General features: G+C 42.5%; 1 protein-coding gene across 2 annotated transcripts in view; it reads left to right on the top strand.

The window, feature by feature from the left end:
• PLPP1 (phospholipid phosphatase 1) overlaps window positions 1–24,477 on the top strand; it is a 120,233-nt gene that overhangs the window by 80,360 nt on the left and 15,396 nt on the right. For both annotated transcript variants that reach the window (XM_050947117.1, XM_050947116.1), the window contains exon 4: window positions 5,471–5,528. In XM_050947117.1, coding sequence (XP_050803074.1) covers window positions 5,471–5,528 — 58 coding nt within the window. The remainder of the gene's footprint in view (window positions 1–5,470; window positions 5,529–24,477) is intronic.

Genomic DNA, 24,477 nt, shown 5'->3' with positions numbered 1-24,477 from the left:
TGTCTTTTATTTAAGAGTTTCCACGTGGCATTTTGCACCAGTTTACTGGGTGATTTTTAAAAATTTTTAGTTGAACAGCAATTTTGTGTGTAGAATAAACTTTACTTTCTTGACTATTTTTCAGCTTCCTAACCAGTCTTCCATCCACATGAGTATTTCTAGCCACTCAAACTGAATTTCAGTTTTCAAGAAAATGTGTGAGACGTAGTATGAAATGCTTTACTAAACTCCAGATACATGACATACAGTGTTCCTCCATACACTAATTTGGTAGTGCTCTTAAAAGAACAAAGCTTTTTATCCGGCAAGATTTATTCTCTAAACCCATGCTGCTTCTATCAAAGGGACCTGTAATGTTGATGTTTTTTTCCTCTGATTTTATTCCATTATCTTACTAATGCTACAAGACAGACCTACAGGACTGTAATTGCTAGGATCACTCTTAATTTCTTCTTTGAAAATTGGGGCTACATTTGCTTTTCTCTAATGTTTTCATAACACTACATTTCACTGTAGCTTTAGCGTCCAACCCCAAAATCTCTATGTAGGATCACAGAAGTTAAAAAGGCTTTAGAATAAATTATACTTTGATCATTCGTTCTCAGTAAAGTTCGTTGCAATGGCTCTGGGAGTGGCTCTGATTCAGAGCTTGTTTTCTGTTAAACAGACTACAGAAGTGCCAAAGGACCCCAAAAATATTACTGACTGTTTTGCTGTGAATGACTTAGATCTAGGTATGCTTCCCATTTTACTTGAGCACCCCCAAATCTTCTCTTGCCACGGTAGAGAGCTCTGCAGCACTGTACAGGAGTTGGGGGCTGTACTGGAGAAGCACAGTGCAGATCCTCAGAGTAATACCATCGGCAGTGGGAAGCTACATTTTCCCCCAGCCCTTGCAAAACTTCCTTGGGCAAAATCTCTTCAGCCAGGCTTTGCACAATGTGGAATGTTTCAGTTCTTGTTATTGGTGTCAAGGGTTGATAGGAAAAGGTAACTCTTTAGAATGTGTGATAAGCCTATTGTAGGTTAAAATGGGTCTTTTGACTCTCAGACAATGTGTCAGGCTAGAAACTAAGCATTTTGAAGGGATTTGATTATTGTGAATAAAGGAAATATGGTTAAGTATACACCTTTACCCCGATATAACACTGTCCTTGGGAGCCAAAAAATCTTACCGCGTCGTAGGTGAAACCTTGTTATATCGAACTTGCTTTGATCTGCTGGAGTGTGCAGCCCCGCCCCCCTGGAGCACTGCTTTACCGCGTTATATTCAAATTCGTGTTATATCTGGGTCGAGGTGTATTTAAAATAGCTCCTTACAAAAGTCTCCTATATTTGGAAGAACAATTCAAATACAATTCTGTGAAATGTGAGTTTGTATTAACAGGCTGAAGTAGTTATTGTAACTTTGGTTGCACTGCTAACTTGGAAAAAGTAGCTGTCAAATTTACTCTGACTTTTAACACAAACCATGTGAGACTTATGGCACAGTTATTGTGATGGCATTATGAAAACGCTGTAGCAGTTGATTAAAGCTTATGAAAACTACGTTGTCTGACTGTATTTTACACAGTGTGTTCTAAAATCTTACTTCTGATATAATTAGCAATTACAGTAAAATTGACTTTGCTTTTTTTGAGGAGTTTTTCAAATGGGTAGGAGTGGATAAGTTACTTTGAGCCTGCATTGCCCAATTGAAAAGAACTAATGTTGCGTTCTTTCCTGGTTAAGTGAAGCATTGCAGTGTATTTTGTTGGAAGTGATCCATTTACTCGGTGGCCTTCTGTGGACTAACTAGCTTATTGCAAAAGCAGGATGTCAGTATTACACTCAGCGGCCAGAGTGGAGAGAGTGAAAATAAGAAATGCCATGTGTTTGTATTATCAGATTTATTGAAATAAACATCTCTAGCAAAAATATATAAAACCAGTTGTCATGAAACAATAACATACATCCTGACAGCTACTATGCCTGATGCATGAGTTGTTACTGGAGTGACTTGCATTTATTTTAAACTGTTTTTAAAAAACAACCAAGACTGATGTTTCAGATACGGGGGGTGCTGCTGCTGCTGCATGTGTGAATACTTGTCTGTGGTGAGCTAGCACTCATAGCTAGCATCATGAAGAAGCCTGGAATGTTCAACCACTTGGCTGGCTTGACAGATGGAATGTTCTGACAGCTGCTTTTGGAAGAGAGAGGTTGTGCACAGGGGAATGTTGAATAGACCTTTTAAACGGTCTCAGTTAAAACATGGCAAAGGCTTCGTTTAGTAGAAGGAAGAAAAACCTTCAGCTGGGTGCCTGTTCTGTTCAGAGACAAATTCTACCTGGACTCATCAGTGATGTTGCCCTTTGAGCTTACATAGGGTATAAGTTGGTTCGTGGTTTGGTCCCAGACATATGTCTGAAAATATTTTGAAATGGCAAGCATGAAAAAGAATATACATAGGATATTTCTGACAGGAAGAATGCAATTCTTTGACGTGATCTGCGGTAATGAAGTAGTAGTAGTATCTTGTGGTAGTCTTATCTTGAGACAAAATAATAGAAATGTGCAATATCTCTTTTTCTCTGAGTGAAAAAGCATTCTGGAGTATATTGGACTAATCCATGCATTTACCTGTGGAATATCTAATGGAAAAGAGTGCAGACTGTCAACCCTACATAAAACTACAATATACTGGGGGGTAGAAGGTGTCTTGGAAAACTAGGGCTCTCTACAGTTTTTCCTCTGTCCCCAATCTGAGTAGACAGCTGGTTTCTTTCTCAACTTAGTTTCTTCATTCTGTATGTACTGCATGCAGGAACCATTGACCATTACCTTAGAGCAGGGGTGGGCAAACTACAGCCTGGGGGCTGCATCCGGCCCTCCAGACGTTTTAATCCAGCCCTCGAGCTCTCGCTGGGGAGCAGGGTCTGGGGCTTGCTCCACTCAGCGTGGCTCCCAGAAGCAGTGGCAAGTCCCCATTTCCCCCCCCTACTGGCTGCTATGTGTAGGTGCAGCCAGGGATCTCTGCACACTCTCCCCACTCCAGTCGCCACCCCTGCAGCTTCCATTGGCTGGGAACCACGGCCAATGAGAGCTGCAGGGGCAGCGCCTGCGGACAGGGCAGTTTGCAGAGTTGCCTGGCTGCACCTCCACGTAGGAGCCGGAGAGGGGACATGCCGCTGCTTCTGGGAGCTGCTTGAGGTAAGTGCTGCCTGGAGCCTGCACCCCTGACCCCCTCCTGCACTCCAACCCTCTGCCACAGCCCTGATTTCCCCTCCCATCCTCTGAACCCATCGGTTCCAGTCCGAAGCACCCTCCTGCACCCCCAACCCCTTATTCTCTGTCCCACCCCAGAGCCCATACCCCCAGCCGGAAGCCTCCTGCCCCAGCCCAGAGTGCCCTCCCACACCTTGAACTCTTCATTTCTGGTGCCACCCAAGAGCCTGCACCCCTAGCCAGAGCCCTCACCCCCCCCACACCGCAACCCCCATTTTGTGAGCATTCATTGTCCACCATACAATTTCCGTACTCAGAGGTGGTCCTCAGGCCAAAAAGTTTGCCCACCCCTGCTTCAGAGGATTGTGAATTGTGCAGTGGACTGGGTTCTGTTTTCATTTCTGCTACTGGCCTGCTGTTCTTTGTGCCTCACTTATCCCCATTTTTCAGATGGGGGGACAAGGATACTTGCCTTTTTTCGTAAAGCTTTGATGTTTCATCCTTAAATTTCAATGTACAAGTTAAGAATGGGTACGTCTACACTGGAATAGAAGACCCGTGGCTGGCCTAGGTCAGCTGACTCAGGCTCATGGGGCTCAGGCTGCAGAGCTGTAAAATTATGTAGATGTTCAGGCTCAGGCTTGAGCCCAATCTCTGGAACTCCATGAGGGTGGGGCTCTGGTACCCTCACCCCTTGCAGATCCGTAGTCTGAGTCCTATGATCCTGAGTCAACTGACCTGGACCAACTGTGGGTGTTTAATTGCTGCATAGACATATCCAATATGTTTACACTATGGGGACTATACTGATGTACTATGGTGCTGTAGGTATACTTGCATAAAAACAGCCTTCAGTGACGGAAGGGTTTTTTCCAGCAGTATAGGAACACTTCCCAAGCAATAGTAGTAGTAGTAGAAGCATTCTTCCAACAACTGAGCTGTGTCTACACTGGGTTAGATTACCATAATTGTCGCTCAAGGGTGTGAACTTTTTCACTCTCCTGAAGCTCATAGCTATGTTAACCTAAATTTTTAAGCATAGACTGGGCCCAAGTATAAGGTGTGATAGGCAAAGAAACATAAAGGAGTGCTTTCCATATTTGAGAAGGAAAAAATGATCTGGTTAGTAATGAGTGGAATTGGTTTTGAAACCCTTGACTAATACATGGATTGGCTATGATAAAACTCCTAAATTGGTAATTTAACACATTCTAGATAGAGGAAAGGAAGTAACTATATTTGAAAATTTAAAAGAATCAATGATATGTCATTTTCCCTCCTCCACCCCCCCCGGGAAAAAAAATCTCCATTCCCCTACCATTGTCAATATTACGACTACTACTCTTAGGATACTGTTTTCAATAATATCCCTCCAAGAACGGAAAATTACTGACAGTGCCATGAATCATCTCTAGTCTGAAAACTAAGTAAATGAGAAATGAGCCCCACCCCTTACAGGACAGTTCACATATAGTAAATACACGTTGACTGATTCAGGATGCCCTGATATCTGCAGTCAGGCCTTTACTCTTTCTTTCAGATGATATTGTGTACAGATTCCCCCCAGGTTATGCAAACCCAATTTATGCAAAAATCTGCACTTCCGAAAAAAGTGCCGTAAGCTAGAAACAGGAGGTGGTGGGTTGTGTTTTGCATAATGGTCAGGTATACGTTTCCGACCTATGCAAAATTCGAGTTAAGCAAGGTGTTCCATAACAACACTTGCCTAAGTCGGAGAGCATCTTTATTTGTTCTTTAGGTTCTGTCACTCTTTCACAGGATTAGATTTAAACTTCTTTTGTTAATAACATGCAAGTGAGAGTAATGGCTCTTTTGTATTAATCTGGGAGATTAAAAAACAAGTCTTGTCAAATTGCTTTAAAAAGCCACCTGAAATATTTACGTTTCAGGAGGCACTCCTTTTCCACTTATGTTTTAATCAGTGGATTGTTATTGGCAATTACTGCCTGAGTAGCTGTCTTGGTTTGAGAGATAATCCACCAAAGATAATCCAGTGCAGCTATTAGATAATTTAATCCATTCTATAGTTATAGATCCTAATATAGAAGTTTGCATTGAAAGAACCCCTTTCTGGGGGTGGGGTAGAACTCATTGCAAAGATAGTGTCTTTGAATAAAAAAACGTGAGGACATCTGCATTTTACCTGCTCACTTTCTAGAGAGACTGTATATTATCCTGCAACACATTATTGTTGTTTTGTAAGTGAAAAGTGATTAATATGTCTATAATTTTTCTTTTCCAGACTGTCATTTTACTCTGGGCATTCTTCATTCTCCATGTACTGCATGCTGTTCCTAGCAGTAAGTATATTCTGCCCATCTAAACTGGTTTATGTTGCAAAGCATGAAGTTGAAACACTTGCTGCATCAGTATTTTCCTTTGGCTTGTCTTATGTGAGAGATGCATTAAATCATAATGCTTGGAGGGGGTGGTGTTGCTCTGAATTGATTTTTGCTCAGTGGTGGGTGAGGGCCAGCATGTGTTTGGGGTGGGAAGGGAGGTGGCAAAATATTAGAGAGAACAGGTATTCAAGTTTTAGTAGGAATAAAAGGCATTTCACAAGGTAGCTGGCTTTTATGTCCTTTCTCTCTATTGAACCAGATGACAGTGGGTTTGGAAAATATGTAGTTAATTAAGTTGGTGGTTAAAGTATTGCAGGGCATTAAAAACAGAAGACCTCTTTCCATAGGATATGCCTCATATGGGATAGGAAATGTCCGCTTTCCTAATGCGTGTAAAGCCTGTAAGGAAACTAAATTAACCTTAACTGAGCATTAGCCGGTCTGTAAATATAGTGTAAGAGAAACACCTAAATGTAAGTTGTTCTTAAAACTACCTATCTGCAGAAAAGCTCAGTGGTGAGAAAAGCATTATGTGCATACATAAATTGTTTACAAAAATATTCTAAAATCTGGCTATGTAAGATAAACCCAATCAGACTGAAGACCGTGACTCAGCGAATGCTATGTATCTCCAGTCACAGGGTAGGGCAGCATGCTAGTCAACTTCACGGCATCACAGGCCTGATTGGCTGCTTATAGGGCAGCACTTAGATCACTTATTCATATATTTTAAAATAAAAAGTGAATGCACACAGCCATGAAATGGGCTTGAGCTTGCATCTTCCTTCACAGATGAATAAAGGATTGTTTTCTCTTGAATTCCCCAATATAAAAACCTGCAGTTTGACCAGCTTTGCCCTCTTGCCCTGTAGTTAGAGGAAGGTTGCAAGCTGCTATGGATTCTTTTTGAGCTGTATTTTGGGCATCCACTATCCTTAATTTATACTGAAAAAAGGGGAAAATGAGTTAAAATGCTTTTATTACTTGCTTACAGCCAAATTTTAGAACTCTTTCTGAGTAAGAGATTAGGTTAGATAAACCTCTTCACCTTTGTAGTTGCTGATTCAGAACTATGCTAGTTTTACTCTTAATGGAGTACACATCTTTTGTTTCTATTCACTACAGGCAGATGATTCAGGGGGCCTAGGGTCTTCGGCAGCGGGGGGCCCCTGCTTCGGTGTTAATTCAGCGGCAAGGGGTCCTTCTGCTCTGGAGTGAAAGAAGCTCCAGGGGCCCTGGTCCTGCAAGAGTTTTTTCCAGGGCCCCCAGAGTGAGTGAAGGACCCTGCTCCAAGGGCCCCAAAAAACTCCCTGTGGGACCTGGGGTAAATTGCCCCACTTGCTCTCCCCCCCCCACCCTGGGCAGCCCTGAGATGATCTCTGTAAATGGATAAATTTCTTGAGCCATGAAACAAGGCATCAGCAAATTTGAAAATTATTTAGCAGAAAAACTTTGCAGGATAGGGTAGTTTTTCTATCCAATCCAGTGAACAAATAAAGCTGCCCAATGAACTGCTTCATATCTTGCAGTGTATGGGGACAAAGAGGCTGTGTCACAAGATCTGTAACTGACAGAGTGGCTAGCCCAGGCTCCTTTGTTAAGTAGCTAAGAACACATCTAAACATACAGTCTCAGCAGCAACTTCCACCATATGCAACAGTAGGCAAAATCAATCAGATCTTTTAGCAAAGGGAAAAAGTGGGTGAAATGACCACACCCTCTCTACAATGTGAACCCCCATCTCTACCCTTGCATGTACAATGTGCTTCTCTCCTAAAGCCTCCAGGAAAAGATGACCCAGAAGGCCTGGAAATGTGGACTGTTTCTGATTGAGTTCCAAAGCTGAGGGACCCTCACGTACTCTGTGTGCCCTGCCAGCAGCCCCCTCACTTCTGTACTGAGGGGGTTGCAGCTTGAGCACATGTACTGATTTTAACTACAGCAAAGGGACATGATGAGGAGAGGTGAGCTCCAGAGTTTACTGCCACAAGAATTGAAGGCACACAACTTGCCTATTTAGACCAGTAATCTTATACATTGGCATCAAACCCTCATGGCAACAGAACTGCTAAACTGTTAATGTAATAGGATTTTCTTGAGTTTAGGAAGCATCTAGACACCTCTTCTATGGCCATCTCCACACTCGGACCAGTACCATGGCGGCTATAGCCATGTTTAAAGATGTTGGTTGGTGGGAAGATCCTACCACGGTTGCCAGAATGGGCCAGAAATCTTTGTTAGGATATTCTGTGTGACATAGACTGTTAAAGGATTATCCACCCAATTTTAAGGGTGATCCAATCAGTCTTCCCACCACAGAATGATTACTCCTTATTGCAAAACTGAGTGCTTTTCCCAATCTGGTTTGGAGTTAATCCAAATGAGGAGCCCTTGATTAAAATCCAAAAGGCTGAATGTTGGGTCTGTACTACTGTGGATTGGCTTCCTTTTCTCTCCTTACCCCTGCTCCAAACCATTGACTCTCTTTAGTGATACGTGTCTTAATTTTTTGTAATTAAGTACTAATGCAAAAGGAATTTTAACAGCTTGTTTTAGAGTCTTGTTTACCTGCTCAGTAAAAGGCTTCAATCTTGGGTGTAAATTTGTACATTTGCAAAATCTTGATTTGCTACACAGTATTTGAAGTTTAGGATTACAGTTTTGCAACTCTCTGATGAAATTCACTTCTCCATTTTGGCTGCATACCCCAAGGTTTTCATCTTGTGTTACTTTTCTTTTGGCACCAGAATAACCTCTGCAGCAGTTGGATAGTCTATTCAAAATGGAAGCTTGAGATGCATTTTTTTTTTAATCTTTGTAAACACTAAAAAAAACGTGAGCACACTTTTCAATGAGGCATGAAGAGGAAGTTTTTAAAACAGCATGGTTTCCTGGACTTTTTTGTGTGTGTGTGAGCTTAATAAAGCCCCCAAAACTCCCATTCCAGAGACACGGTTCCAGCCTCTAGGTCAGAATTGCTCTATGGGGAAGATTGTCTTTAGATTTGTTTTTCATTTTTATTTTTTGCCTCTTCCCCCCATGTACCCTACCTATCTGTATGTGCAGGCTACTTTTTACCAGCTTGTAAATCAAGTAGTGCGGTGAAGGGGTTTTTTTTAATGTTCAAGTTGAGAGCAACAGCTTCCTCCATATATCAGCTTACAACAACAGAGGTTAAGTGCCTTATTTTGTTTGCTGCACACCAGGACTGAGTCTGTCTCAGTAGTATACGATCACTTCTTTGTTCTTGGAATTTTTGAGTCATTTTGGTCAAAATCACCATTTCTGTAGTGGAATGAAGTAATTGATTACTGAACTTTGGAAACAGAATCCATAGATTTTCTTCTCACTGAATATTTGAGCTACTCAACCTGCTTTGTACTACGAACAGAAGTTAACAGAAAATGTCTATGCCCAGCCTGTTTATCTGTAAGCTATGCAAGAAAAAGTGATGCTAGATGTGCCTCATTGCCTGACCTAACCAAGACCATATCCCTAACTGAGGTCTATATGGTATGCTCACTCAGTTGTACAACCACATAAACTAGAGAGAAGGGAAAGGCCTGTTAGGTGATATATTCCCTCAGCCTGCCAATAGTGAAATTGCTTCCCTCTGTGTGTGTATGCATGGATATGTACGTATTTGTCTGTATAAAACTTCCAGTCTTGTGCATTGCTGTCACACTTAACATTTAAATTGGATGGAGTCGTGAGAATTGCATCACCGCAAATCCGTATGAGACTCTGTACTTAGGGGTTCATTGTGACTTTGGATGTGACCTACCAGAGAGCACCACACTCCCCCCAAATGTCTGTCTGCACATCTGGTAACTGTACTTCAGAAGATCACGTTGCTTTATCAGGTTGCTTTATGTTGTAGGGGGGTCCAGAAGAACATGTTACCTTTTATTTTGTTCAAAACTGCAGTGCAAGCGGATTCATGTGATATGCTGCAGTGAGGCATTCTAGCATTTCTTCTGTGCTGCTGCCTTGTTCTCTGTGAGCAGACTTTTCTTTTTAAAATGGAAGTCTCCAGCTGTAGTGGTTACTGAGATATTCTGCTCATGCTGGAAAAACTGGCAGAATTTATATCTCTGCACACCAGTTACAGTTGGATGTGGTGGTAGATCCTGGGCTGCTGCTGGATGCCTGAAAAGTGGCTCTGGCTGGGAGCATTTTCTCAGATTGTGCTTGGTGAGGAATTGAGCCTTTTTTCTCTTTGATGTGAGCCTGGCTTTTGTTAACCACACCTTTTGTCATTTTGAGATTAGCTTGCTGTAATGTAGCTCCCCACTGGAGCCACACCTTGAGATTGCTCTGAAACTGAAGCTAGTGCAGAATTCACTGGGTCAGCTTTGGAACTCACCCTGGCCAACTTGGTCCATCAGAGGCTAGGTTTGTTGATCCTTCTGGTGCCTCTGGAAAGACCATATTTACTCCTAGCTTTTGGTGAGGTAGTGGGCTGAGGTTGAAGGGGTTTGTGTTTCTTCATCTGTCCAGGTAGGATGAGCAGTCGTTTCTACGTATGATGTATTCATGAACATTATGAAATGAGCTCCCACAGGATCAGATGAGCAACAACAAAAGTTATTTTTTATATCATATGGGAGATATTTTGAGAACTATGACCACATTCTGTACAATAAAATATACAAACAGGGTACATTCTTAGATGCACATGTCTAACATTTTGAAGAAATTATACATTTAATTGTGGGAGATATGGTAGTTGTCAAATAGCTGACTATTGCATTAATTTCTTTGTAGAAGTATATAACTAAAATGTGTACCAGTTTGTAGCCCTGTATATTAAAAGGGTATAAGAGAGATTATTACAAAATTTCAATAGTAGTATGAAATAGAGTATTACACTGTTATAAAAATGGAAGTGTGTGTCGTAACCTATAGGACTGTTTAAGACACATTTGGATGGTATGTTTAATTCATTCTTAGTATAAAGTGACTATTTTAATACCTGTGTGACTATATTAGCAAGCTGTAAATAGTTAAGAGCTGGAAAGGTATACAGCTATATTGGTTTATATGAAAATGGATCTGAATTAATGTGTAACCTTTAGAATTAGTTTTAATGTAATTGTTTAGTAATAGCAGTCAGTGTAATAGTTACTTGTAGTTATTTCATACTAGTTTTAAACATCAAGATGTTGCAGTAGTTTAGGAATATAGTAGAATATAGTTTTACTGACTGAAGTACATTTTGGAAGAGTTTGATTTTAAAATTTTCTATTTAGTTTTAGGAGTTGTTATAATTGTATTAACAGTAACACTTACTGCAGAAATACCTGTTGGAGTATTTAAACATTAGAGGGGTGCCGCCCTCTATTAATATTTGTGCAGTTCTTTACATATAGTCTAGCACAGGGGCAAGAAACATGTTACAACATCTTGCACATATGCATCAACTGCTGTAGAAGCGGTATGATATTGTTTAATTTGAGAAACAACATGACCATGAAAGAAAACACTAACTCATAATTCACTTTCAGGAGTATGAAGTTGAGTGTGCAACCACAGCTCTTCCGTGTGTGTGTGTGAGAATTTATAACTTAGCTTAATGTGCAGCTCTAGACTGAAACTCTTTGGGCAAACCCATTCTCTTTCTGCCCCCTCTAGCACCTGTGTTACAGTATGAAGGGAGGACACACTACTTGTCATGGAGCAGTGTTGCAAATCTTAGCATGGCCGTGGATAATTATACATGCCAACTGAGAAGCAGAGATGTTCCAGACTGCTCCTGCATCACAGATTAACAAACTGTGGCTGAGCCATTTAAGGTTTCCATCTTTGTTCCTAATCTCCAGCATGTATTTATAGGAGCATAGACAACACATTTACAGGGAAGAACATTGTGGTGGTACATAAACATGACTTCTAGAGGGGTCTGACTGAAATGGACTTTTTATTGGTGGTCTCCTATCCTAGCTGACAGGCCTTCAGTGAAATATGGTAATAGGCATGTAGCCAAAATTCTGATGATTTTGATGTTCGCCAAATCAGTTTTTGTCTGTTTAACTAGAAGCTGATTAGTAAGGAAATGGCACCACTACACTTCCGTCCCAGTACCTGCTGCATGTCTCACTTGGCTGCATTGCTTCTCTTATGTGTGGTCAATTGTAATGGTCGCCCAGTACAGGTTAAGGAGGTTTTGAGGAAGCTCTGCTTCCTTCCTTAGTTCTGATATAAGTTTAGTGGTCCAGAAAGTTCTGAGAGTATTTCAGAGGGATTTTTTAAAAAGGTTACTTACAACTTCAGTGCTGAATGCAGTCTGTACTTGCTGTGTATCAGGTCTTGCCTTGCATTTCTTATTTAAAAGAAGCAGATACTCCTATCATGTAGGCAGTCAGGGCAATGGTATAAGCAAAAGAACTATCTAACCTTTCCCATGTGGCGATGCAGAGTGCAGCCACAGGCCCTGACCCAATCGCCCTGCATGCAGTAACCTGTTTAACTTTCAAACCTGGCTTCCTTTTACTGTGTGCATACTTATTCCAAATGCAGTTTGAGTCACAAGCAGCACACAGGCTTTAACATGTGGCATTACTCAGTGTTAATCATAACCAGACCCTTGAAATCTCCTGCTCCTCTGAAGGAACAGAGGAATCTGCTGTGTATTACTGTGTTGGGGAAGGCAGCCTAGCACAAACTGCACAAAGCATGCAATAAATGCTGAATATCTGCCAGCTGAATATCTGCTACCTTGACAGGATGTGTGTTTCAGAAGTAAATAAGCATTTGGTAGGTGGGGGGAAAGGTGATAAAACCACTTCACATCTTCCCTGCTATTTCACCAAGTAGCTTAATCTTTCGAGCCAAACCTCTTACCTTCCCCTCATTTTAAGGGATACATTTCTTTCTAGGTGCAGTGTTTGCCCCATCCCACAGACAGTTGCCACAATTTGTCAGTTAAAACTTGGTATTGCAAGTCTGCTGTAAGTAGCTGATATTGTCTGTGTTAGAGAAGTTTTAATTTTGACAGTTTAAACTGTCAGATTGAGGAAAGTAATGTAAATTTTTTCTGCCTCTGTTCATGAATTGCTTAAAATATAAAGCAGTTTGGTTTGTGACCAGTTCTGTAGTAGGAGGCTCTGTATGTTCATAAATCATACGTGGCTGATGCTGACTCTTACTGGAGCACCAAGTATTGTTTATTAAAAATCTAAGGTTGAGAAATGGCTCAGTTTTTGTTCAGAGATTACGAAGAGTAGCTGCATGATCTTCTCCACTGGCACAATAACTCCCTTACACTCCTGACATGCTTCTGGGAGGGACCATCTTGGTGATCAACGTCGGTGTATCTTGCTAGTCTGCCCTTTTGCCTTTTTGAGTCAGGCCATTCTCATCACAGCTTTCCCTAGATTATCAACTATAACTGCTTGTCACTTTGTCACTTTTTGTTTTTATTGTATATGCCCATAGCTATGGAACTGGCCAGACCCTCAGTCAGTGCCCTTATCAACGGCAGAACAGCTGGCATACCTGAGGGGGGGAAAACAAACATTTTTGTCATGAGTTTTTCATGTACTTTGTTAGTGTCGTGTCTTCCCTTCCCTCCCCCCCCCCCCCCCCCAAAAAAAAAAACAACAAAAAAAAACCCTTAAATTTGTGATTAGGTGGAAGCAGTATCTGAGGATTGAGTGGGAATCTGAAAAAGCTTTTCAGGAAGATAGTTGCGGTGGCAAATGACAATGTGGCCAAAGACAGTATGGAAAAAGACAGGGGAGATGCAAAGGCAAATCCTGGAGGCAATACAAAGCAAAAATGTCCTGTTGCAGCTCATGTTACTCTGAAGGCATCAGGCAATGCAGTACTGCAAACCAGCACTCAGCTAGGTTATACAGCCTCTGGATAAAAGAGGCTCCTGGGAATAACAATTTCTTGCTGTGGTGATGTAGCACTATTCCCAGAAGCTATTCCTCTCTTAGACTCCAGATCAGGGCAGTGAGTACAGTGGCACTTGGGACCCCAGCTCATTTGAGTCCTCTATCACCCTCCAAAGTCAGCACTCCATGCCAGAAGGTCCATGAACCAGAAGAGGGAAATCCCAGATGCAGCCTTGCCTGTGACTTTAAGCTCCCCATCTCCTTGTGTTGTTTCCTAAACTGTTGCACTTTACCGTTTTTGTTTCACTGTGGGTATAATGAGAATTCTTTGTAGTTAATACATTTATAATATATTTCATAATTAAAAGTCACTTGCATTTTTGGTTCAGCTGAAGGTTCGTTTGTTACATAATCGTTTATTCAATAATCTTTAATATATTCATCAGGAGTTGACAATTCACTTTACGCAGAAAATAATTAAGTTTGCAATGATTCATTATGTCTTACAAGCACATGTAGACAAACTTTTTTTGTTCTGCTTCATGTCAATGCAGAAGGTACAATAAGAATTGCTGCAACGTTGCACTTTCACTGCCCACAAACGGCACTGAACTGCTCCTTCCTCCCTCTGGTAACAGCTGGATGTACAATTGCACAAATTCAGCCTTGAGACTCAAAAGAAGAGCAACAGGCATCCCTGGCAATATTGCCTTGGCTATTTTGCATTTTATATTGGACGCCTTGCTGGCTAATCAAACTACTGCGAAAGTCTCTGCACTTCAGCCTTCCATCCATCTCTGAGGCTTTCTGCCAGAAATACTGTGCCAAATACATCATGCTGCTATAATTTTTGGGATATCTTTTTTTCCTGCTGCTTTCAGCCTATTCCACAAACAGTGCTATCTCCTTCTCAGATGGCCAAATGTACATTCCACTGTCATTCTGCAGTAGTTTAAATTTCCTTCCCTCTATTCAAGCCCCCTGTGAATGGGTTCGTTAACCAGAAAAACAGCAGGTAAGCAAGGATATCGACCAGGATGTCCATGGTGTTGATGTGCATAGTGTTCCCAGGGACAACCAGCCCTTTCTCCATTAATTTAAATAGAGCTGAATATTGAAAGATCCTAGCATCCTGGACCCTTCCACATCCACCTGGCAATGATTGATCAGTTACTTGGTGTCTTCCTCATCTGTATCCCAGTTCTACTGTAGCCGAATACCCTCCTGCTGCTGAAAGAGCTGCTGCAGCCGTGTCCTCTGCTCCATGGTGAAGCAGGTGAAGTTCCAAGACTCACTCATTAGGCTTTGAGTGCTGATATACAGCCGAAGCAGCCTCTGCATATTTGAGGTTAGCAGAAAAGTGGCATGGAGCATTGTTGGTCCATGCTGTATAATAGCAATTCAAATATGGTGCTGGCCCACCCATAAAGGAAGTATGGGATGGAGACAGATGAATCGGGATTTTTTAAAAATTAACACTGGCTTCTGCTATGCATCTCACAATTTACAGTGAGAAAAATCCCAGCATGCCCACAACTCAGCAACAAAGGAGTATTGGATACTCTCAAAGAATACCATGCCCTCAATTTGCAGTAAACTACTGCCGTCTGTACACAGTGATGTTCATTGACAGACTGGATACCATCCCATGTGCACACTTACTGTGGCTTGCTTAATGCATGCTACCTGATGTGTAGTAAAAAGCTGCGGATTAACCCCCACTGCCCACCAACATAGACAAACCTGGAGTGTAGCTGAAGCAGTAGTGTCTGCAGAAAGTATGGAAACAAACTCTGAAATGCGTAACATCACTTAAATAAGTGGGGCAATTAAGATGCCAATGATGCTTATTTTTCTACTCCTCAAAACACAGAAGAGGCAGTATTATTAATTGCAGTATTATCAACACCCAGCATATAGGTTTGGTTTACACGTGTTGTATGAGCATACCTGTGTTGGTCAGGGGTACAAAAAGAACACTTCTTGACTGACATGGCTTTGCTAACACAAAAAACCCAGTGTAGATGCACCTGTGTTGATGGAAGAAGGTTTCTGTCTATTTGTAGCTAATGTTATTTGGGAGATGGTGTTCCTGTGCTGACACTACTACTTCTGTTGGTGTAGGCTCTGTTTATGCCAGGGGGCTATGCTGCCATAGCCCTTTACTGTAGACTCCGCCTCAAAAATGCATAAGTCACATCCCCAAAATCATCAGATTTGCCTAAAAATCATGAATTTAAACCAATATTTTAATCTTCTGCACTCTGAGCCTTTAGAGTGCACTTGTGCTTGACATTTTCAAACTTTCCCCACAGCCATGAAAGCTAGAAGCATGGATTCTTTTTAAATTGAAAACTGAGATCCTCATATACTCACGACTCCAGTAGTTGGGGCTCTAAATACCAAATATCACAGTTCTGACAATAACATTGCAAGAGTTGGTAACACTGCAATGTTGTATGAATCTAAGATCTTCTCTAAATGCTCATTTTGGTACAACAAGTGTCTGGGCTTGGGAGAGTATCTGTACTTTCTCCATTCCCCCATCACCAGCAAGGAGGAGCCAAACACAAGAGCCCTAACGGTGTCTGAGTCCCACTGAGGGGAACCAAACCCTAAGGAGTTCAGCAGAGCCTAGAGAGCATGAGTGAGCAGATATTCAAAACCTGATCAATGTACTGACAGAAGTAACTCCATGTTGGCGTTGCAAGTATTTTGGAGCTTTTAGTAGACAGCGCTTCAAAGAATACCTATTACCTAATAACACTCCTTTTGACTCTTGGAGACCTTAGAAATGCCACAAGTTTCCCTGGAAACTGTATTTTTGAAGTCCCAGCTTCATGCATTATGTAGCCTTTTCAGAATCAAGAGGATTTAAGAGTGGAAAATTTTAGAACTTCTAAGGCTTGGGCTACACTAGTGGGAGGGTTCGAACTTAGAAACTGCAACTTTAGCTATGCTGTTTGCGTAGCTGAAGTCGAAGTATCTTAGTTCGACTTACCTGGCCATCCTCATGGCGGCGAGTCGACTGCCGCGGCTCCCCTGTTGACTCCGCTTACTCCTCCTGCCAAGGTGGAGTACGGGTATCGATTTGCAGATCGATTTATCACGTCTAGATGAGATGCAATAAATCGATCCCCGATAGAACACTACCCGCCGGAAAGGATCTGAAAGTTACAAGTGGATCAGAAATTGAATGAGTTGGCAAAGTGATGCAATTGCAAAAAAGGGCTAATACCGTTCTCAGAGGTATTAATAGGAGTGTTATATGCAATTGTCCCACTCTAATTGGCACTTGTGAGGCCCTACCTGGAGTTTAGAACCTGACCAATGAAGGACAACCTAAAAAAAAGTGCATGTTCAGTCTTGAGAAGACGACTGAAGGCGGGGACCTGATATATACAGGATGTTAATCAGTTGTTCTCCATGTCCACTGAAGTACAACAAGAAGTAATGGACTTAGTCTGCAGCAAGGGGCATTTAGGTTAAATATTAGGAAAAACTTTCTAACTAAGGGTAGTTTAAGCTCTGGAACAGGCTTCCAAGGGAGTTTTGGAATCAGTCATTGGAAGTTTTTAAGAACAGGTTGGATAAACTTCTATCAGTGATGGTCTAGGTTTATTTGGTCCTGCCTCAGCACAGGGGACTGGACTTGATATCCTCTCGAGGTCCCTTCCAGCCCTACGTTTCTATGATTCTGTTGTTCTAAACTTGCATGTTGAATGATCATATGGTATAGTGAGGACAATGTACAAAGAAATATATGCTGTAACTCAGCTTTTCATGTTTGCTTTATGTATTATATTCAGTGGGAGAGAATGTTTAATTTCCTAACTGTATCTGCTAAGTAGTTGCTATTTTTCCCGTTGTGGTGCTTATTATTTTAATGTAAGAAAACCTTTGACTTCCTGAAGACCACAGAAAAAAATGTTCTGATTGCGGGGCCTAGTAATAGGACAGCTTGTCACATTGCCCTCAAACTGCAGGAGCCTACAGAGGGATTGCACGAGTTTCCAAGAAACTGGAGAAAGAGAACAATGTATAAGCATTCCCTATGGACAATTAAAGAGTATTACTGAGTTCCAAAAGGAATAGTCTCTCACGTTGTCAGGCAAGATAAAGGCATTGGTGTAGAGCCGAGAAACGGAATTTGATGAGCTCAGAAAGGGAGTGGGAATTGCTGGGGGGATCTAAAGTTTTTTTTGATTGAAAAATATAAATTTTGTGCCTACGAAGGGCTTTAAAAAAATATCCTGAGGCTATTACCTAGCCTCTAACGTCCTTGAAATGAATAGGTTTGTTTGAAAGCATGTGTTTGGGAGCTTGAGGCCGTTCTCCTTAGTTTAACTTCTGGTTAGTAGGACAGAATTGGGCAGCTGTGCTGAGTTTTACTTGCTCAGGGAAAAAAAATATTTACTTTGACATGTGAGTTGGACTTGTAGGCCTGTGAATACACAGCTGTCCTCTTGCTCTCTAGCATTTGTATTTATTCAAAGTCTCTTTCCATGAGAAAAAAATCAAGTTCTATACAGATGACTCATTTCTTCTCTTGTATCATGGGCAAGCAGTTCTCTGCCATCAACCATCTAATCACAAGTGTGGTATGCAACAAACTGATACGTCACCAAAATGTAGGCACATATCAGAGGGAATACCTTTTTCAGAGTGTCTCAAGCACTATGGTAACTTGTCTATCTTTATAGCACAGGTGGAAATTGCTGTTTCCTTGGAGTAAGGACTGTCTGCCCCTTGCTCCAAAGCCCTTTGGGGTTTGTACACTAACAAAATAGATTCTTTACGCTTTCCTGTTATAAAGTAGATCACACAAGTAGAGCCCTGCGTGGATATAAAATTTGTATCCGCATCCGATCCGCAAACATGGTCTGCGGATATCCACAGATTTGCAGGACTCTGCGCAGAAGTCAGACTTAAACTAGTTTTGTGTCCAAGATTGCTGGAATTTTAAAACCCATTAAGTACAGCAAATCTTTCCTTAAACTCATATAGCTTCTAATATATCTGACATGAGAACAAACCTGTGAGAATAATGCCTTTTACTGCAGATTGCTCCAGACCACCTGCTGTTCAGGGACTCCATTTTCAGTTATCTCTAATCAAGGAGAAAATTGGTTAAACAAATTTTACTATCATGTTTCCAATGTTAATGCATTAAGGATGACCAAGTGCATTATTTGATGTTTCCTTGGTGGAAACAAAGACTTTGAAGAACCCTCAATAAACATTCGGTAAAATAGTTCATATAATCCTCCAACATAAACTAGGCAAAATGTAAACAGCACTGGAGTGTATATTCTTATCTGATAAATATACAATTTCCTAACCATAGACTAGAGAAAACCGCTGTTAAAAACTGGAGTTTCTGTTCAACGTATCTGTCAGCCAGTGAGGCTACTTGGCAGAACACGCTGCACTCCAGGCATCAATTCTAGTTCTAGGGTTAGATTAGTTTGGTCTCTTTTTTTTTTTTTTTGGCGGACATTTGTCCAAATTGCTAAAGCAGTTGTTGCTGACTTTGCTTAATTGGTTGTGTGCCAGAATAGGTGCCTGAGTTTCATTGGTGGAGCTGTGTGCATAAGTTTGGCTCTAGCAGCGGTACTAGTCGTTGAATTGAGCTATTATCTCATACTGGAACTTCTTTGCCAGCAGCAGAGCATGATGTGGACTCTTTAGGGAGTTGGAGCTGAGGCAGAGTCCATGTGAACCATGTGACCTGATGATGTAAGCAGGACCACAACAGCTATTTTCCCAGGCTGTGTGTCTCTAGCCAGCAGGGAAAATGGGCCTGCATTCTTCTCCAGCAAAACTGGCTTTGCTCCTGCATGAGAGAAGGGGTGGAAAAGAGAGCCTCTGTTCTCTTCTTTCTATCACCAATATCTGTTTTACTGAACCAGCACTTTCTCTTTCTGATGTGAAACCTGGTGCAATGAACCATTCGTTTTTATGAATTCCAAATTCAACCATAATGGTTTGGTTATCTTTAAGAGGATTGGATCTGAAAATCAGTACAGATTCTTAAAGATTATGGGCTAGCCTCTGGCCCGTAATATGCCTGCTCTAAAAATTCAGTATAATCAGTTGTGCTGAAGAGGGAACCCCTGCAGTGGTGTAGAGCCAATGTAGGGTGGTATGTCTCACTTTCTCCCCAGTCCTGACACAGGAGTGTTGTAAGAGTTCTGCTGTGCACCAGCTGCCCCAATGACCCTTTCGGGCCTGTTGTAATTGGCAGAAATTAGAGCAGCCCTGAATCTGTTGTAACTTTATCCTCTGGACCAGCCTGTGGTTTGAGTATCAAAGAGCTATAAAAGGGTGTATCTTCACTACAGAGTTACCCTGGATGATCAGCACCCATCTTATCCTATCCCAGGTGTGTGCTGCCATACTGCCAAGCCATATTCAAGTTATTGCCTCCTTATGGGAGCTGTACTTGCCCGTGTGTGTCACTAGGACTCCTGGGGCATATCCTATGGTTCTTTGTGCTGCAGTAAGCTGAAGTGCTCTGATTTTTCTCCCAGTCACAACTGTCCTTTTGGGTATACAAGGGCAATGGTGGGAAGATACTGGATGACTATCAACACTTGAGTGATTTTTTTTTTTTTTTTTAAGCCTGTGTCCTTGCTGCAAAGGGGGTGGGTTCCAACCAGAGCAAAAGCAGAATCCATGCTCTAACCCATTCCCCCAGCCGTGCAGGCTAGCCCAGGTTGAAAGCCTCATTAAAATTGGTGAGACGGTTTTGTGTGTGGATAGGAGGGAGACTAGAGGTACACCCAAGTAAGAGCCGTGGTTTACTGTAGTGACAACATACCCAAAGTGGCTTACAGTTCTGCTGCCCCACCCCTGAGTTTTGCTAGCAAGAGAAGGAAATGATCCCCAGAATGTGGCCCTATGGCTGCACAGTATTTGAGGACCTAGCTGTCCTTGACAAATCAACAGACATTTCTTGGTGCAGACAGCACAAAACAATGTTGACTCCCATTACCGGGTACTGCAAAGGCCTGTGGCCTGGTTCTGGAGCACAGAGGAAAATGTAAATATTTACATTGGAGAGGGAACCAAGTATATGTCAGCAGGCTAGGTTGACATTTGTCCCCCAAATGGTAGTCATTAACATAGGTACATTTAGATTCCTTATATTGGTTAAACCGCTGCTGTCTTCATATATCTGATCCAGATTAGTCGAACAGTTACTGCTCAGTCACTGTCCTGACTTGACTAAAAGAGGAGTTTATTTGCAGGTCTTCTGGAATTGTGGTTATCAGCGATGATGGGGATCTTGTGAAGTGACCTGTGGTGTTATGAAGAAAGGAATGCCTGCAGTGCTCTCCTCCCTTTATTTCAGGGCTCTGTGACCTGATGGACACAATAGAAGAGTTTATCTCCTTCAGCCACAAATAAAATGTGGTGTTTGTTTTCTGCTGTTAGAAAATAGCCAAACCTTGCATTTGTAATTAACTAAGTAGCTCATGTCCATTGTATTGTTTAGAGAAGCAATTTCTGCTTTGCACAGACAGTTGAAAAAAAATTTCAAGCATTTTTAGTTGGACTTCCACTGTGAAGCTATTTCACCTTCTATTGGTGGAGCTTTTTTGAATGAGTCCAGTCACTAGCTTAGTAACAGAAGTGGTTTGTGTGGTATGATTCACACCCTTAAAAGATGAGAGAAATACTGAAATGTGTTCCAGCATGTGTTGGTTGACACAGAATCTATCATCTGGAGTCTGTCTCTTGCCTGTGTGGTCACGATGACTTACTACTGCTCTGACATATAGGCTGATATACTTACTACTCCTTTCTTTTTTTTTTTTTTTTTTTTTTGTGGTTGCTTCACAGACAAGAACAAAAGCTGAGGCAAACTAACACTGAAGTGTTGCAATGCATAGTTGTATCCCCCACAAAAAAAGATGAATCTAACTCTGCAGACACCTAACAGTATTCTGAGCATGGAGCATTTCAGGAATGAAGTTTGGTTTTTTAGGTAGAAAACCAGGAGCTCCAGTTAACTGTCACATAGGGCACTGACTCACTCCAGTCAGTCGATGTTAACTCTTCCCTGTGTTTTTACAACATGGTGTAATGAAACACTAATTCTTGTGCCTCTGTGTTTTGTACTTCCGCTATGAGTGTAGTACTGGTGAAATTATAGGGGGAACAGATGATGATGATGTTCTATAGGTCAAGGTATCTGGCTAAATACACTCCTGCCTACCCTCCTGTGGTGAGGTCTCTATGCTACAGACACTTTAAGGTCTGCAAGAAGGAGTCTCACTTTTTTGCAAACCCTTTGTGGACCCTCACTATTACAGCTTCCTTCCTGCAGAGCCCAGGAAATGCCTAGGAGTGGAGATCTTTCCTGTTACCCTCCTAATGCTCATAGGAGTGGGGCTGTCCTCTTAAGGTCTGCACCAATGGCTATTGGTGGGGAATGCAGCCAGCAGGAGACTTGAGGGTGTTCAGAAGCAAAGAGGGGTGCATAGAGATGAAAGAACCTCTGCTGCTCTGCATCCTCTGGCAGGAGTTCTAGGGAAGGAGATCTGTTTGCTCTCCCACCTCCAAAAGTTTTACAGGCTGTTCAGCCCCCTGTGACCGCTTCAGTTGCTAGAGAGGCTAGAGCTCAGCTGCTCCATGCAAGATGAAACTAGAATAGTGATGTAAGTGGTTACAGAGATGCAGCAACCATAAGCTGCTCAGCAGTAGCAGTTCCAACAATAAGTGCTGCAGCAGTGAACCACCTAGCAGCAAATTTAGATCACACTACTACTGTTGAGGGAACTGATGGCCCAGCAGCAGGTGATGATGCAGCAAATGTGCCACTCCTACACCTCCAGAGAGTTCCAGCGGGTCATGTATCCACCGAAGGGGTTCCTCCAACAGTACCAGTAAAGCTAACTAAGATGGGACCGGCCGATGACCCAGAAACCTTCCTAGTTCCATTTGCAAGGGTGGCACTAGCAGTCCAGTGGCCCCTGAACAATGTGCTTTGATCCTGGCCTCATACATAATGGATCTGGTCCAGGTAATCTAGTTTTGGAGAGGGCAGAAGACTACAAACAAGTAAAGTCCACCACTTTTGGACTACTTGGATATTTTAGGAGACACACCATCAGCTGTTCAGAGCAGTGAGCTACCCCAGGGGGGCCATACAGTTGGGAGAGCACTGTTGGAAGTGGCGCCTTCCAGAGGAGTAATTAGGGGCCCAGGTGACAGAGACAAGAACAATTCATAAAGATATTACCCATGACAGGCAAGGAGTGGGCACTATGGCACTGCCTTGGGATATTATCAGAAATGGTAAGGCTAATGGAGGACTCTGAACAAGCCAAAGGATTACAAGAGGTAGAATTACTCCAGGCCTCAACAGGGTGGGAGATGGAACAGCAAGAGACCTGGGGACAGGGGCAGTGAGCCAGAATTAGCAACAGTCTCTGAGGGGCTCAGCCCGAAAGCATCCTCCCAGATGATCAGACTACCCCTTGGAGCATGGGTAGTCCATGCTAGGCACCTCAAACAATGCGAGCAGGGTGCAGCTGCCACCACCCCACAATAGGGCCCACACTCACCTAGGAAAGATGCTGCTGGCGCCAGCCCATTAGTGTGCTGTTCTTGTGGTCAGGGAGTGCCCTCTTTATAGAAAGTGAATGTGCCGAGGGCTGGACGTTAGAAACCTGGGCACAGAAAAAGGCTCCTCCTAAGTTGATGGTACTGGTGATTGGTCCAAGGGAAGATGGTTTAAGAACTCTAGGACTCCAGTTAGTGTGCCAGTTAGAACCAGACAGTGGTTCTGGCCTCCATGGTGGGAGGTGATGACACACCTAACCATGCAATCTGCCTGCAGTGTATACATGGTGATGTCAAAACATACCTCAGCCAGTGACTACATCTGACAATGGGAGCCCATACTGCAGTGGTAACAGCAGACCTACCTGAAAAATTGGCCTACCCCATAATCCTAGGCTGAGGCTGGGACTGATCCTTCTGGCAAGTCATTAATGTACAAGCCTGAATAGTGAGTGAGAATCCAGGCCATAGGTACAACCAGTTCCCCAGAGCTTGGTGAGTCTTGGGGAAGCCACTGACCCTGAAGAAGGAACATCTAGAGCAACACAGCTGTTGACACCCACAGGGGGAGAAGAGGTAAGCAGCTGGGACCTGGAAGCCTTCCTGCACAATGGGGAATTTTGGGCAAGGACAGAGGACCCACCCTAACTTGGCCTATGTGGTGTGAGCAGTATCTGCTCTTCATTTTCAAGGAGGAATGCTTGTATTGAATTGAAAGGGGTCAGAAAGCTGGGGTGGGTGAGGGTCCAGCTGCTGGTGCCATGCAGGTACCGCTGGATGGTGTTGCAGCTTGTACGTGATATCCCATGTGTTGTACACCTGGGGAGAGAGAAGACATTATATTGGATAATGTTCTATTGGCCTGGTTCTACTGGCTAGGGGTGCATCATGAGGAGAATACTGTTTCTCCTACCTGGGATGTCAGCAAGGCAACAGCAAAGGTCCCTGACCTTGATCGAGTCACCCTTTGGGAGAATCAGTGGAGATGATCAGGCTCCTAGAAAAAAGTGCATTGGGGCATCTGTATATATTAATGATCGACTATGGACACTTGGTTGCAGAGGCTGTTCCTCTGCACTCCATGAAAGCTACAGCGATAGCTCCAGAACTCTTGAAACTCTTCTCACGTGCAAGATTGCCCAAAAAATATTAACAGATAAGGGACTAACTTCATCTCCCAGCTGACGAGTGAATTATGTTCCCTTCTGAAGATCACATCCCTGAAAACCTTGGTGTACCACCAACACACTGATTGCCTAGTAGAGCAATTTAATGAAATGCTGAAGGGAATGTTGAAAAGCTTTGTCAGCACCCGAAAGCAGTAGGACCAGCTACTTCCATCACTCCTGTTTACCATAAGGAGGTATTGCAAATGTCTACAGGGGTCTCCCGTTTGAGTTGCTTTGCAGTCATCTACCATGAGGAATCTTGGACTTGTTGGGAGGAACAAGACATAGGTGACTTAAGCGTGACCCAATGTGCTTTACAATGAA

Source organism: Gopherus flavomarginatus, chromosome 3, assembly GCF_025201925.1.
Source record: "Gopherus flavomarginatus isolate rGopFla2 chromosome 3, rGopFla2.mat.asm, whole genome shotgun sequence".
In the NCBI taxonomy this organism is placed as follows: Eukaryota; Metazoa; Chordata; order Testudines; family Testudinidae; genus Gopherus; species Gopherus flavomarginatus.
This window is presented reverse-complemented; position numbering and strand designations above follow the sequence as displayed.